Here is a 17,427-nt window from a genome sequence, read left to right on the forward strand (position 1 = left end):
AAACTCTAAGAAATTTAAATTATAAATGATTTATTGCTGTACCTTCACGGTTAACTAAGAATTCTGGAAGATAGAAAAACTCTGGTATAAGTTCTTTCACATCAGTCATGGACTCAAAAGATGAGAGGCGCCAAGTTGTATTCGTAGAATGAAAAGTTCTGTCTGGAATGTCAAAACTTTGATCTAAAAAGAAATACAAATAACACACTTAAGACACAAAGACTTGATTCCATTTGAAACTTGTTATAATTTACTTTCAATACTTCAAAAATATTAAAATGATTTTATTTGTTCATAATGTAAAAGAGGTTATTTGTGTTCCTGAAAATAAATATTACTCTACATAATTTGAGACTGTATTATTTTTAAACTGTATTATGCTTTCACGTATAACTAGATACATTTATATAACTTGTTTAATTAATATTAAATATCTATATGCAAAGTTCCATAAAAGCAGACACCTGGGATATCAACTATACCAAGCACATTCTAGGAACTAGATAATTATTTATTTATTGAATGAATAAATATGGAAGGAAAATTAAAGTTCAAGTAGGTAAAAATAGTTTTTACCCCATCAAGAAGCAGAATTATCCCTTTACCTCTAATCAGTAAAACTATTTTTCCTCTCTCTTTTCTTTTCTCTTTCTGGGGTGACAAAGGCACTGCTTTTTAAATGTTCTAACTCTTAGCTAAATAAGTAAAATTCCCTATGAATGAAAATAAACTAATATTCTTTTAAGCTTTCCTTGTGTAGACTATTAACAATCAAGGACTGACTTTCAATTCTGTCTTTTCTGTCAACAGTTAACAGACTTTCTAGCCTAGAATATGAAATGGTATCTAAACTCCAGCTCTTGAAAACATCAGCAGTGTGGATTCTTCTTAGGCACCATGTGTACCATCTAAAACTCCCCTAACCTGTCGGAATTTGAACATATTTTTTCACCTGGAGACAGAGACTAATTTCAGCATCAAGCAAGGCACAATTTTTTTTTAAATATGCTAAATCTTCCCCAAGCCTGACCTGCTTTGCCAAGCAATGTTTTCTATCACTTTTACTACTTTCTCCTCTATTCAGCTGAATCAGTTAGAATTGGCTGGGCACTAAATAAAATCTGGGATGAAATGAGGTTTGTAAATTTTTTTGTTTTGGTTTTTTTCCTCAGAAAGTAGGGAGGGCCACTTAAAAAAGTACTAACTCACTCAGGATAAAAAGTTATTAATCTAAATGGAATCCAGGAAAATTAAAGGCAATTCTGTGAGGCTATGGTGGAATCACAATACGCAGAACTGTGGAACAGGAGAAACACACTGAGGCTTCTGTTTGAATTTTTAAACTCTCTGTAGTTTCTTAATTTTTTTAAAAAGTAACCCTACAAATTCCTATAATCTAGAACATGTGTGAACTCAAGTGGCAGTTGTTAACTTAGCGCTTTTGCTCCCCAGGGGACATTTTTGGTTCTCATGGCTGGTGAGGGATGTCATGGGCAACTAGTAGGTCAAGGCCAGGGATGCCGCTAAATGTCCCAGAGTGCACAGGTCAGTCTCCATTACAGAGAACTATGTAGCTCCGAATGACTACAGTACCAAAGTGAGAAACCCTGGATTAAAGGAGAAGTCTAGAAATAAATTAAAATGCCATCACAAATCATTTTAAATTAATCAGAAGAATAGAATGGGGACTGAGCTAGTCCCTGTTGTCTTTTTAAAAAATCATTCTTAAATACACAGTGAAGAAAATCTAGCATAATAGTTGATTGAGAGTTTTATATTAATAGATTCTTGGACGACATGAAAAGAAATGAAAGGCAATACCAGTTCTGTTATATACTGCCATTGTCCCAAACCACATCTGAAATAGTTTTTCATTTTTATTATTATTATTCTTTTGGCCGTACCACCTGACTTGCAGATCTTAGCCCCCTGACCAGGGATTGAATCTGTGCCCTCAGCATGAAACTGTGGAGTCCTAACCACTAGGACTGCCAGGGAATTCCTGAAATATCCTTTTTTATTCTGACTGCTACTTTTTAATAACAGCATTCACAAATCAGAACACATCCAGAAAGACGAGCAGAACAGTGACAGGTTTGGAAACCAGAGCAAACATCGCTTAAATAAGTACAAAACTGTCTTACTTATTTCTGCATTCCTTGCAGCAAGCCTTGTATACAGGAGGCTCTTAACTACGGATAATTAGCCTAGGGATAAGCAAGAGTGAGAGGAGGAGGAGGCAGGGTAGTAATATTCAAATACTTGAACAGCTGTCATATGCAACATTTGTTTTGTGTACTGACAAATAGAAGAGGGACAAATACAAGAAAGCCCCTTTCACAGACCAAGTGGTCTACAGAATACAAAATTTATTCCCCCAAGAGGTTGCATGCATATGAGTGTAAATACATAAAGAAGTTCAAGAGTCGAGTAATTGAATGGATAATGATTCCACAAAGGATTCTGTTCCAGGAGGAACAACTACAGGGCCAGTACCACTGACTCACGAGAAACTGACAGGACTTCTCACTAGAAATCAGTGTTCTCATTAGAAACCTACTTGCACACAAAACAATAAATTCACCGGTTTCAAAGCCATCTTCAGGTGTGTGGGCGGCCACTGAAGATGACTCCCTAGGTGGTTACTATGGTGGAGGTGGCAGTGCAGGTCTCCTAATAGCCACCTACTGATGACAACTTAAAATTCCCCTTTGGGGGCCAAAGATAACAGGTTATCTGAAATCATTCAGTTGAACATTTTAAAAAAGTGAATTCATAACTTTAAAAGGGAGGGTAAAGTTTTTCCTATGTGAATGATATCTTAACTTTTAAAAAGTGAATTGCATTTTTATAAATGTAGAAAAGTTCAATTTGAGGCTGAAATCTGAGACATTATCGAGATGATTTGGCTTACTGCAGGTTTCTCTTAAAAAAAAATTAAATTTATTGGACTGCACGTGGGATCTTCGATCTTCATTGTGGTATTCAGAATCTTTTAGTTGAGGCATGTGGGATCTAGTTAGTTCCCTGACCAGGAATCGAACCCAGGCTTCCTGCATTAGGAGTGCAGAGTCTTAGCCACTAGACCACCAGGGAAGTCCCAGCAGGTATCTTAAAGAGACTTTTGTTCAGAAAGTAAGCAGAATTCTTTTTCCTATGGTTTGATTAGTTTTAATACATTCTCAGGATGTCAGCAAACTGGTTTTCCCCTGATGACCGATCTGACCTTTGAGGCAGTTAGAAAACCATCCTTACCTTGATAAGCTAAAAACATCTTTGTGAAAGGAGGCATTCTGACCAGGAAGTGAAGCACAGTGCCGCTGTTGGAGTAGTGGGAGCCGTAGTGGTAGGGCTGCACCGGGGGCATAGGGTCGTCTTCCCGGGCTCCTTTGCGGTACTCCTCCTCCAGGTACTGAAGGACACGGGGACCAAATTGGTGATAGTGAGCTCCACGTAGAGCTGGAGAAGCCTCACTCATCTTCTTTGCCATCCTTCTCTACTGCCCCTTAGGTGCCATCCTCCATAGCTTGCCCTCAGCCTTCTGGAGTGTCTGGGGGCCTCCTCCTTGGTGTCCCAGTGAGGGCTGCCCACTCGAGAAGCATTTGGCTCTCTGCACGTTTACCCTCTTAGTCCCTCGTAGAAAACCCACCTGTTCTCAGTGGGTTGGTTCTCAGCCCTCTGGTCCCCACTAATGGCTCATAATGTTTAAACTGATCAACAAATAAGAACTGCCACTTTCACCAGAGATGTCTGCATTTTAAGAGGGCTTCAAAACGTAATGCTGTGTTCTTTAGAGAAATGCTTCTCTCACAGAGGAAATGCAAGAGAAATGTAAAAACTGTATCGCATTATTGAAATTCTTTAATATAACATTTTATAGCTGTTTTGCAGTAGACTTACACAGAAATAAAAAAGAATTTGGTGATCCTTCAACTACTCTTATCTTCCCATCATAAAGTAAGAAGCTCAACCAAAGTTTTAATATCTGTCACTATTTTCATCTCCCATAGTTTCTGTCTCTAATAAAGTCAGGTGACAGTGAATTTTCTGGAGTCATTTCTTTTTGATTTCCATAAGCACTGCCCCATTTTTAGCTACAGAAGAATCAAGCATTGACAGCTGTAAGATTCCTGGAGGGATCTTTCTGAAATTTTGACATAAGATAACATGGTGAATATGAGAAAACTGCTTCAGCTGCTCCTATCTTCATACTGAGTGAAGAATACAACATATGCCTAATGAGTTTTTTTGAATTTCCAACAGGATTCCATTAACATTAATTTCACAGAAATAGATAATTAACTTCTATTTTAAACTTAAAATCCAGTATTTTTTGTTAACAAACTTGTGTACAATTTGCTGAGATGAATAACAAGGGGTTATGGTAAATTACAAATATATTGATATTATTATATATAACACTAGGGAATATAAACAGCAGGTCCCTGGACATTTTTGTGATTTTTATAAGGAATATAATTATTTCATACATTTGAACGTAACAATGGATTATGAGCTTCCAATTTATACAACAATAAGTGTATTTATTTTGGGGGGCAAAGTGTTTTCAGAGAATTAAGACAGAAAACAATATTTAAAATCACATAATGATTTCCAGTTGCCTATCAGTTGCATACAGAAGTGGGAAACAGAAAAATCAATACTATACATTGAAAATTAGGTAAAATACAAGTCCAATAACCAAAAATCCAGTTTTAACTTATCAAAATACACAGGGAAAAACTGAATCTACCTTGTATGTGTCCACATAACGGTCTTCTTTTTCTTTATACTGCACAGCTATGGGCTTGGAAAGATTTCTATAAAGGAAGGGATGATGGAAAACATTGGAAGTGGGTTAATACTGTCAGAATTAAGTTGCCTCAGATGTGTACAAGTAAATAAGTGATCAACAAGATACTTGGCCCTTGGTTTAGTGCTTACACATGTTGCTTTGCCACTAACAGTCACCATTCACAATTATAATTTCATAAACTGTGAAGACAGGATGTTTCTAAACAGATGCGTATTGGAATTATGAATTTTTGACTTAAAAGTAACCAAGAAGAGCTTCTCCCTCCTCTCCCTGGTTCCTCTACTTCCTCAAATCGTAACTGATGCTGCCCATGGCAGATGATTCCCTGGAAGTTTCTGTCCCCATTTCCTGACCCTACACCCAGTTAGGCAATGAAGAGTGAAGGGCAGTTTGGCCAGGAGTATGATCATAAGAAGATGTTACGTAACTATTAGGTTAGTGAAAATTGAAAAAAACAACACATGCTCACAATGACTATGTTGAGATTTGGAGTGCAAGTATGAAATAAACATTTTATCTAATTCATGCATAGTGAGTGACGCTATGTGTATGGTGGAGAGAATGTGGGTAAGCATGTGTATGTCTGTGCTGGTGTTTACACTGTATCAGGGAGGCAGGAAAACTGGGTGAATCCCCACTTTTAAAAGCTACAGAGTCAAGCAGCATGTCTGTGTGGCCCATCAAAGAGCAAGAGAACAAGATCCAACAAAGATGGACACGCTCCCCTGGCTGAGGTGCCCTCTGGTCTGGCACTGGGATGGAGCCACCTGGAGTTTCAACATCTGGTGCCACAACTAGAAAAACATGAAGATTTGCTCACATTTCAGTATGCCAAACCAGGTCTGCTTAGCCAGGGTGGATATATCTATTTTGGAGGAAAATTATTTCATAGGGATATTAAAATTAGCAATTAGAAAACACATTAATTTCATTTTTGAAACTTTCATAATCCTAAAAACTTTGTTAAAAAGTAAAAACAGTTTTATATCAATAGAATAGATAAAAAGTCACAACTCAATATATAAGAAATCATGATCCTGGCATGCAAGTTTTTCTAAAGAGTATAAATAGTTCTTTGTGAACACAAGTAATGTTGTTATGGATGGAAAATCAGAAGTTATTGATGAGGCAAATAGAATAAACCAAAAATCAACCACAATATATCACTACAACATATCTGGAAAGGTATGTTTTCCTCCTTATTTGTGTATGTATATCACTTTAAAATAAAAAGAACCCCCTATAATATATATTTCTACAGTATCATTTTTAACGACTACAATATAGAACAATTTACTCAAACCCAGTGTTGTACATTTAGGTTGATTCTAAATTTCAGTTACTTGCACTGTTACCAGCAATGAACTGGCTCCTGCACTCATGAAGCTCGCTTCCAGGCGTAACCCTTCTGGTCAAGTACATATCCTAAAGTATTTCCTAAGAAAATACTCTACGAAGATATTTCCTAAGAAAAAAGTCCTAGAAGTTAAATTGCTGAAACAGAGTATGCAATTTCTGAAGAGTTCTTTGGTTATATACAGTCAAACTGTCTTTCCGAAAGACTGCATCTCTTTATATCAGTAGTGTATAAATTTAAATGTACATTAGCAGTGTATAAAAATGTCTAAAAGAGAAATAATGTGCCATCTGCTCTTTTTAAATTGACAAATATATTAAACTGAATATGATTTCTTGAAGTTATAATTAAAATATTCTAATATACTAAGTAGTATATTTGCAGTCAACTTTTTTTTAAACTAAGAGAATTTTAAACTAAGAGAAGTGTAATTGACATATAACACTATATTGGTTTCAGGTATCCAACATAATGATTCAATATCTCTATATTCAAAATTACAAAATGATCATCACAATAAGTCTAGTAAACATGTGCCACCATATATACTTTAAATTTTTTGTGCTGTTAGAGAACTTTTAAGATTTACTCTCTTGGCATATTATTAACTATAGTCATCGTGCTCTACATCACATCCCCATAACTTGTTTATTTCATAACAAGAAGTTTGTACCATCTGACTCCCTTCACCCATCTTGCCACAACTCCTCCCAACCCCCACCCCCTAATGCTTCTGGAAACCTACAATCTGTCCTCTGTATCAGTGACATTAGCTTTTTGTTTTGTGTGTTTTGTTTTCACTTTTAGAGTTCATATATAAGTGAGATCACACTTCAGTTCAGTTGCTCAGACATATCCAACTCTTTGTGACCCCATGGACCATAGCATGCCAGGCCTCCCTGTCCATCACCAACTCCTGGAGTTTATCCAAACTCATGTCCATTGAGTCGGTGATGCCATCCAACCATTCATCCTCTGTTGTCCCCTTCTCTTCCTGCCTTCAATCTTTCCCAGCATCAGGGTCTTTTCAAATGAGTCAGTTCTTTGCATCAGGTGGCTAAAGTATTGGAATTTCAGCTTCAACATCAGTCCTTCCAATGAACACTTCAGGGATGGACTGGTTGGATCTCCTTACAGTCCAAGGGACTCTCAAGAGTCTTCTCCAATACCACAGTTCAAAAGCATCAATTCTTCAGCGCTCAGCTTTCTTTAGAGTCCAACTCTCCCATCCACACAGGACTACTGGAAAAACCATAGCCTTGACTAGACAGACCTTTGTTGGCAAAGTAATGTCTCTGCTTTTTAATATGCTGTCTAGGTTTGTCATAACTTTTCTTCCAAGGAGTAAGCGTCTTTTAATTTCATGGCTACAGTCACCATCTGCAGTGATTTTGGAGCCACCCAAAATAAAATCTCTCACTGTTTCCCCATCTATTTGCCAACGAAATGATGGGACCAGATGCCATGATCTTAGTTTTCTGAATGTTGAGCTTTAAGCCAACTTTTTCACTCTCCTCTTTCACTTTCACCAAGAAGCTCTTTAATTCTTTGCTTTCTGCCATAAGGATGGTGTCATCTGCATATCTGAGGTTATTGATATTTCTCCCAGCAATCTTGATTCCAGCATATGCTTCCTCCAGCCCAGTGTTTCTCATGATGTACTCTGCATAGAAGTTAAATAAGCAGAGTGACAATATACAGCCTTGATGTACTCCTTTCCCTATTTGGAACCAGTCTGAAGTTCCATGTCCAGTTCTAACTGTCGCTTCCTGACCTGCATACAAATTTCTCAAGAGGCAGGTCAGGTGGTCTGATATTCCCATCTCTTTCAGAATTTTACACAGTTTATTGTGATCCACACAGTCAAAGGCTTTGGCATAGTCAATCAAGCAGAAATAGATGCTTTTCTAGAACTCTCATGCTTTTTTGATAATCCAACGGATGTTGGCAATTTGATCTCTGGTTCCTCTGCCTTTTCTAAAACTAGCTTGAACATCAGGAAGTTCACGGTTCACATATTGCTGAAGCCTGGCTTGGAGAATTTTGAGCATTACTTTACTAGCGTGTGAGATGAGTGCAGTTGTGCAGTAGTTTGAGCATTCTTTGGCATTGCCTTTCTTTGGGATTGGAATGAAAACTGACCTTTTCCAGTCCTGTGGCCACTGCTGAGTTTTCCAAATTTGCTGGCATATTGAGTGCAGTACTTTCACAGCATCATCTTTTAGGATTTGAAATAGCTCAATTGGAATTCCATCACCTCCACTAGCTTTGTTCGTAGTGATGCTTTCTAAGGCCCACTTGACTTCACATTCCAGGATGTCTGGCTCTAGGTGAGTAATTATACCATCGTGATTATCTGGGTCGTGAAGATCTTTTTTGTATAGTTCTTCTGTGTATTCTTGCCACCTCTTCTTAATATCTTCTGCTTCTGGTAGGTCCATACCATTTCTGTCCTTTTTGAGTCCATCTTTGCATGAAATGTTCCCTTGGTATCTCTGATTTTCTTGAAGAGATCTCTCCATTCTGTTGTTTTCCTCTATTTCCTTGCACTGATCACTGAGGAAGGCTTTCATATCTCTCCTTGCTATTCTCTGGAACTCTGCATTCAAATGGGTATATCTTTCCTTTTCTCCTTACTTATCTGTATGGTATTTGTCTTTGTCTGACTTTTTCACTTAGCATAATGCCCTCAGGGGCCATTCATGTTGTCACAAGATTTCATTCTTGTTTTTGTTTTTGTTTTTTATTAACACTAAATAGTATTCTTGTGTGTGTGTGTCTGTGTTGCATTTTCTTTATCTGCTCATTCACAGATGAACACTTAGGTTGTCTCTGTATCTTGGCCACTATAAATAATGCTGCAGTGAACATGAGCTGCAGTGTTTTAATTTTCTCTGGATTAAATATCCAGAAGTAGAATGGCTGGAGCATAGGACAGTTTTATTTTTAATATTTGAGGAACCTCCATTATGTTTTCCACAGTGGTTGCACCAGTTTACATTCCCAGGAACAGTTGAGTGCAAAGGGTCTTCTCCACGTCCTTGCCAGGAGTTGCTATTTCTTGACTTTTTGATAATAGTCAGATAATGTTATTTAAAACTAAAGAAACAGAATAGTCCCTCATCAACTATGGCTATTTGGTTACTCTAAAATGCAACCGTTTCAGGAAAGGCAGGATAAAAGCTTAATTCTTTTCCTTAGCGGTCAAATCTCAAAAGTAGAGAACTGTTGCCCCATCCAACAGCAACCAATGAGTTTAGTTTTGCTTTGTTTTGGGGGCCTTTAAAGAGTATTATTATTAACTTAAGTATTTTCTTTTTACTTAAATGTGTTTCAATCAGTTATGGTCTTTATACTTTTTGATGCTCTGATTGTCCTATCTTTGGCAGTGAGAGCCACTTCAAGTTGGCTCCTAAGTCCTTTATTTTTCTATAATTATAGTAAAAACAACACACATCACTGAACTTAGCATCTAGCCACCCTCCAGTACCTAGCTCAGTAGTGTTAACTAATTCACACTGTTGTGCAATAGATCTTTAAAGCTTTCTCACTTTGTAAAACTGAAACTCTACACCTACTGAGCAACAACTCCGCAAGTCCCCATCCGCCCTCCTTCCCCACCCCCCAACAAACACCATTTAACTCTGAGTCTGACTACCCTAAACAACCGACGTAAGTGGAATCACATGGTGTTTGTTTTCTTGTGGCTGACTTATTCCATTTAGTACAATATCCCCAAAGTTCTTCCATGTGACAGGACTTCCCTCCTTCATAATGTTAAATAATGTTCCATATTACATATGTACCAAATTTTCCACAACTATTTATCCACAGATAGGCACCTGGGCTGCCTCCACCTCTTGGCTATGTGAATAGAGCTGCAGTGAACATGGGTGTGCAAATATGGCTCCCACTCTTTTGACAAGACTATATTAATTTTCTTGCTCTCTGACACAACAAAATGTCCCAGGCTCATCTTATGTGCTTTCTTCTAATAAACGTACAAGAAATGAGAAAACAGGAAATCACCATTCGGTAACCCCCAGTGAAATCACAGACTCAAGAAATAATCATCAATGAAACAAACAAGTTCAATGGGAGGCTGAACCCACAGATCAGCCTGAGCATCCTTAACAGTGGGATATCACATGCCTCCTGATAGTTCACACCACCACCTCTAGAGAGTTCTTACTTAAAAAAAAGTTGAACCTGAGGCTAAGCAAGCCTTTAGAAGTAATTTCCAGTCCCCAGGAACAGTGGCTAGAGGAAAAAAGCTAAATGCTAATGTGGAACGGGGGACATTCTACAAGATAAATGACCTTTTTTCCTTAAATAAGCCAATGTTAGGAATAAGAAGAAAAATACATACATAAAAATAAGGGCTGTTCTAAGATTTATGTCTTCAGAGACAAAGCAACCAAAGGTGATACTGAGCCTGATTCAAACAAATCAACTATAAAAAGACATCTTTTATATAATCAGGGGACATTTAAAAATAGGCTGGCTATTAGATGATACCATGAAATTAATTGCTTTTATTTTCTTTGATATGATAATTGCACTGAAGTTATGTAACAAAATGTTTTACTTTTTTCTTAAGAGATGTATACTATAGAACATATGAGTGACATAAATGTGTGTGATTTGTCTTAAGGAAAAAAAGATGATGCAAGTTTGGCAAAAATTTTCATAATTATTGAGTTGGGGTGATAACCATATGGGGGTTTATTACACATTCAGTTTTTTGCACGTTTGAAAATTTTCATGAGAAGAACTTTAATGACATAAATTCAGCACACTGACAAAGCCAATAGGTGATGATGTCTTCAGTTACCTGTAGACTGATGGGTCGCTGAGGTCAAGGGTCTCACTAACATAGTCTGCCAGTATGAACGGGAACACTGGATACTGCATGAGATCATTGAAAGATCGGCCGGCGTGTTTGTTTAGGTGAGTCAAATACTCAAAATTAGTAATTTGCCCAGTATACCACAAATGTGTCAGAGCGGTGATATTGCCATATTCCAGAAGATTAGGGAGGTTATTTGTTAGTATACTGTGGTATACATCATTGCGAACCTAGAACAGAAGGAGAAAAAAACAGCCCAGATTTTTAGTCTTGACACTTTCCTCCAAAGAATCCATGATATCATAGGCATGTTACTAATCTGAAGTCCTTCAAGAAAACACTTTTTGCCCAATAACACTGACTGGTGGGGAATTAAGGTTCAAATCTAGGTCTTCTCTAAAGGTTGTGCTATATATATTTATTTATTGAAGTACAGTTGATTTACAATATTATATTAGCTTCAGGTGTACAACATAGTGATTCAATATTTTTATAAATTACACTCCATTTAAATGTTATGCAATACTGACTACAGTCCTTGTGCTGTACAGTATATCCTTATGGCTCATTTCCTACATAGTAGTTTGCACTCTGTAACCCCCTCTGCCTGCTCTCCCCGACTCACACCACTAGTTTAGTCCCCTCCTCTTTGAATCTGTCTCTGCTCTGTTGCACTCATTTACTTTTGGCTCTTAACCACTATGTTTTGCAGCTGGAGAAATCAGTAAGAGACTAAGAAGTCCATTCAGAAAAATCACTTACATACAGACCCTAAGGGAAAAAAATCAATAAAAGAAAATGAAGAGTCTTCATCTACATACATGAAACACGCTGTAGTAGAAAGAGTAGGGTTTTCTGAATTAGACAGACCAGGTCTTTTTTCTTGCTTAAACCCTTTGTGCTGTAGTTCCCATACTGTAATATGGGGACAGTAAGATTTATTTCCTGAGAATGAAATAAAATATCCTACATAAAAACAGGATACCTCATTTTCACTACTGATGGAAAACTAATATATGAACTCTTTTTTAAAAGAGATTCAGAAAAATGCTGTCACAGAAAAAGGGTGTTCTGATTTCTTCTAAAGCAATTAAATGATAATTGGTAATAAATGGAAAAAAAAAGAGGAACCAGGCCTTTCTAAAAACAAATCTGAATTACCCCTCTTAAATGTGTATGTGCTTCAGGCATAGGAAGATGAGCCAAAGATGTGGATAATTAGGGATGAGAATAAAAGTGAATGAGAAGAATGAGTTTAGTTATGGAACAGGCATAAGATCACAGGGTTTTTAAGAACCTAAACCTGGAGGACTGTTCACAACAATGTGAATATACTTAACACTACTACACTGTATGCATGAAAATGGTTAAGACGGCAACTTCTATGCTATTTTTTTAAAATCAGAATCAAAAATAAAAATGAATCAGTTCAAGGCAAAAATAAAAATCTACCTACAGCCTAAATCTGAAGGTTGCCAGATGCTGAAGCTAAGGTTGGTGGGAGAGAATTTATGACAGTTTGCATACTAAACTCTCCAAGGAAAAGGAAACATGTATTCATTCAACAAACATCGACTGAGCACCTATATACCAGTATGCTCAAGATGCTAGAGCTGTAGCACTTAACAAAACAGTCTTTACATTCTGTTGGGCAGACACTGTTGGAGTCTACGAAGTGCTCTAGAGAAAAGAGAGGAAAGTCAAGGAAACAAAGGGATTCCTGGTACTAGGAGTGAGAAAGGGGTTGCTGTTTTAAATACATAATCAGGTAAGTCTCTCTGATAAGAGGGCATTTGATCAGGGACCTGAAAAAAGTAAGGGTGTGGGTCATGTAGATTTCTAAGAGGAAAAGCATTCTAGGCGGCATTTTAGGGAGCTCTAAGTGCAGAGGTTTTCAGGCATCAGTGTGACTGCTATAGTCAAGGAAAAGGAAGTCTCCACAGATGGACTAGAGAGAGTGAAGGATAGAACAGTAGAAGATAAGGTCAGAAAGAATAAGGAAGTGCTAAGGTTATTCCTAGAGGAGCTATCCCACGTTGCAGGTCAGGAAGGGCGGCGGTAAGGAGATACCCCTCGTCCAAGGTAAGGAGCAGTGGCTGCGCTGCGCTGGAGCAGCCGTGAAGAGATACCCCACACCCAAGATAAGAGAAACCCAAGTAAGATGGTAGGTGTTGCAAGAGGGCATCAGAGGGCAAACACACTGAAACCATACTCACAGAAAACTAGTCAATCTAATCATAATAGGACCACAGCCTTGTCTAACTCAATGAAACTAAGCCATGCCCGTGGGGCAACCCAAGATGGGCGGGTCATGGTGGAGAGATATGACAGAATGTGGTCCACTGGAGAAGGGAATGGCAAACCACTTCACTATTCTTGCCTTGAGAACCCCATGAACAGTATGAAAAGGCAAAATGATAGGATACTGAAGGAGGAACTCCCCAGGTCAGTAGGTGCCCAATATACTACTGGAGATCAGTGGAGAAATAACTCCAGAAAGAATGAAGGGATGGAGCCAAAGCAAAAACAATACCCAGCTGTGGATGTGACTGGTGATAGAAGCAAAGTCCGATGCTGTAAAGAGCAATATTGCATAGGAACCTGGAATGTCAGGTCCATGAATGAAGGCAAATTGGAAGTGGTCAAACAAGAGATGGCAAGAGTGAATGTCGACATTCTAGGAATCAGCGAACTCAAATGGACTGGAATGTGTGAATTTAACTCAGATGAACATTATATCTATTACAGCGGGCAGGAATCCCTCAGAAGAAATGGAGTAGCCATCATGGTCAACAAAAGAGTCCAAAATGCAGTACTTGGATGCAATCTCAAAAACGACAGAATGATCTCTGTTCGTTTCCAAGGCAAACCATTCAATATCACAGTAATCCAAGTCTATGCCCCAACCAGTAATGCTGAAGAAGCTGAAGTTGAACGGTTCTATGAAGACCTATAAGACCTTTTAGAACTAACACCCAAAAAAGATGTCCTTTTCATTATAGGGGACTGGAATGCAAAAGTAGGAAGTCAAGAAACACCTGGAGTAACAGGCAAATTTGGCCTTGGAATACGGAATGAAGCAGGGCAAAGACTACTAGAGTTTTGCCAAGAAAATGCACTGGTCACATAACAAACACCCTCTTCCAAAAACACAAGAGAAGACTCTACACATGGACATCACCAGATGGTCAACACTGAAATCAGATTGATTATATTCTTTGCAGCCAAAGATGGAGAAGCTCTATACAGTCAGCAAAAACAAGACCAGAGCTGACTGTGGCTCAGACCTTGAACTCCTTATTGCCAAATTCAGACTTAAATTGAAGAAAGTAGGGAAAACCACTAGACCATTCAGTATGACCATTAGGTATGACCTAAATCAAGTCCCTTATGATTATACAGTGGAAGTGAGAAATAGATTTAAGGGCCTAGATCTGATAGAGTGCCTGATGAACTGTGGAATGAGGTTCATGACATTGTACAGGAGACAGGGATCAAGACCATCCCCATGGAAAAGAAATGCAAAAAATCAAAATGGCTGTCTGGGGAGGCCTTAAAAATAGCTGTGAAAAGAAGAGAAATGAAAAGCAAAGGAGAAAAGGAAAGATATAAGCATCTGAATGCAGAGTTCCAAAGAATAGCAAGAAGAGATAAGAAAGCCTTCTTCAGCGATAATGCAAAGCAATAGAGGAAAACGACACAATGGGAAAGACTAGAGATCTCTTCAAGAAAATCAGAGATACCAAAGGAATATTTCATGCAAAGATGGGCTTGATAAAGGACAGAAATGGTAGGGACCAACAGAAGCAGAAGAAATTAAGAAGAGATGGCAAGAATACACAGAACTGTACAAAAAAGATCTTCACGACCCAGATAATCACGATGGTGTGATCACTCATCTAGAGCCAGATATACTGGAATGTGAAGTCAAGTAGGCCTTAGAAAGCATCACTACGAACAAAGCTAGTGGAGGTGACAGAATTCCAGTTGAACTATTCCAAATCCTGAAAGATGATGCTGTGAAAGTGCTGCACTCAATATGCCAGCAAATTTGGAAAACTCAGCAGTGGCCACAGGACTGGAAAAGGTCAGTTTTCATTCCAGTCCCAAAGAAAGGCAATGCCAAAGAATGCTCAAACTACCACACAATTGCACTCATCTCACACGCTAGTAAAGTAATGCTCAAAATTCTCCAAGCCAGGCTTCAGCAATATGTGAACCGTGAACTTCCAGATGTTCAAGCTGGGTTTAGAAAAGGCAAAGGAACCAGAGACCAAATTGCCAACATCCGCTGGATCATGGAAAAAGCAAGTTTCAGAAAAACATCGATTTCTGCTTTATTGATTATGCTAAAGCCTTTGACTGTGTGGATCACAATCAACTGTGGAACATTCTGAAAGAGATGGGAATACCAGACCACCTGATCTGCCTCTTGAGAAATTTGTATGCAGGTCAGGAAGCAACAGTTAGAACTGGACATGGAACAACAGACTGGTTCCAAATAGGGAAAGGAGTACATCAAGGCTGTATATTGTCACCCTGCTTATTTAACTTCTATGCAGAGTACATCATGAGAAACGCTGGACTGGAAGAAACACAAGCTGGAATCAAGATTGCCGGGAGAAATATCGATAACCTCAGATATGCAGATGACACCACCCTTATGGCAGAAAGTGAAGAAGAACTAAAAAGCCTCTTGATGAAAGTGAAAGTGGAGAGTGAAAAAGTTGGCTTAAAGCTCAACATTCAGAAAATGAAGATCATGGCATCCGGTCCCATCACTTGATGGGAAATAGATGGGGAAACAGTGGAAACAGTGTCAGACTTTATTTTTCTGGGCTCCAAAATCACTGCAGATGGTGACTGCAGCCATGAAATTAAAAGACGCTTACTCCTTGGAAGGAGAGTTATGACCAACCTAGATAGCATATTGAAAAGCAGAGACATTACTTTGCCAACAAAGGTTCGTCTAGTCAAAGCTATGGTTTTTCCTGTGGTCATGTATGGATGTGAGAGTTGGACTGTGAAGAAGGCTGAGTGCTGAAGAATTGATGCTTTTGAACTGTGGTGTTGGAGAAGACTCTTGAGAGTCCCTTGGACTGCAAGGAGATCCAACCAGTCCATTCTGAAGGAGATCAGCCCTGGGTGTTCTTTGAAAGGAATGATGCTAAAGCTGAAATTCCAATACTTTGGCCACCTCATGCGAAGAGTTGACTCATTGGAAAAGACTCTGATGCTGGGAGGGATTGGGGGCAGGAGAAGAAGGGGACGACAGAGGATGAGATGGCTGGATGGCATCACTGACTCGATGTACGTGAGTCTGAGTGAACTCCGGGAGTTGGTGATGGACAGGGAGACCTCGTGTGCTGAGATTCACGGGCTAGCAAAGAGTCGGACACGACTGAGCGACTGATCTGATCTGATCTGAAGGTTATTCAACACTGTAAGGTCCTGGCTTTAATGCAATGACAAAGAAAGTGGTCAGAGGGCTCTGAGGAGAGGAATCGCACGATCTGACCCATTTTAACTGCTGTGTTGAGAGCAATCTGAAAGAAGAGGGAGTGTGGAAGCAGTGAGGCCAGTGAGGAGGCTAGTGCAATGATTTATGCAAGAGCTGACAGTGGCTTAGACCAGGATGGCAGCAGTGGAAACACTCAGATTCTGGGTATAGTTTGAGGGGCGAACCAACTGGATAAGAGCACATGATTAAGAGGAGTCAGAATAAGTGGGATGACAGAATAAGAGGAGTCAAGGATAACCCCAAGGTTTTTGAACTGGCCAAGCAGAAAGGTTGGAGTTGCCATTTATGGAGCTGGGGAAAACTGGAGATTTTAGGGGGAAAATTAGAAAAATTAGAAGTCAGTTTTGTCCATGTTAAATTTGAGATGCCAATTAGACTTTAATGCAGAAGTCCAGTGAGGAAGGTTTTCCCCACACTTTCTTTACAGAAAGAATAATCAGCTGTGTCAAATGCTGCTGCTAAGTCAAGTAAGATGAAGACTAAGAAACACAACTGTAGGGTTTAGCAACATCCAGGTCACTGGTGATGCTGACCAGAGGTTACAGGTAGGGTGGTGAGGAAAAAATCTGACTGGAGCATCTCAAAAGAGAATCTGAGGAGAGGAACTGGAAGCAGCAAGCATACACAATTTCTTCCAAGAGGTTTTCTATCAAGACAAGCAGACACACAGTAGCTGAAGCAATGTGGCAGTCAAGAAAGGGTTTGTCAAAAATGAAATCTACTATCAAGGTTAAACTACTTCAGGTTGGTTATACATTCATTTATTTACTTATTACAGATACAGTCACTCTGGGGAATAAAAATTTAATACAGTTTTGGAGGACAAAAATAGTCCTAACATAACCAAAGATTTACTTTAATCAGTACTAAGAAATAGGGTAATT

General features: G+C 38.7%; 1 protein-coding gene and 1 non-coding gene across 6 annotated transcripts in view; both read right to left on the reverse strand.

Moving 5' to 3' along the window:
* Positions 1-17,427, reverse strand: part of LYST (lysosomal trafficking regulator) — a 176,423-nt gene that overhangs the window by 31,536 nt on the left and 127,460 nt on the right. For all 5 annotated transcript variants that reach the window (XM_070782294.1, XM_070782293.1, XM_070782290.1 and 2 more), the window contains 4 exons: positions 11,008-11,252; positions 4,754-4,820; positions 3,256-3,412; positions 43-183 (listed from right to left, as the gene is read on the reverse strand). In XM_070782294.1, the coding sequence (XP_070638395.1) occupies positions 43-183; positions 3,256-3,412; positions 4,754-4,820; positions 11,008-11,252 (610 nt within the window). The remainder of the gene's footprint in view (positions 1-42; positions 184-3,255; positions 3,413-4,753; positions 4,821-11,007; positions 11,253-17,427) is intronic.
* On the reverse strand, positions 3,024-3,096 carry TRNAR-CCU (transfer RNA arginine (anticodon CCU)). The gene has a single exon. It is a non-coding gene; the product is annotated as a tRNA-Arg (tRNA).

The sequence above is a fragment of the Bos indicus genome, chromosome 28 (assembly GCF_029378745.1).
Source record: "Bos indicus isolate NIAB-ARS_2022 breed Sahiwal x Tharparkar chromosome 28, NIAB-ARS_B.indTharparkar_mat_pri_1.0, whole genome shotgun sequence".
NCBI lineage: Eukaryota > Metazoa > Chordata > Mammalia > Artiodactyla > Bovidae > Bos > Bos indicus.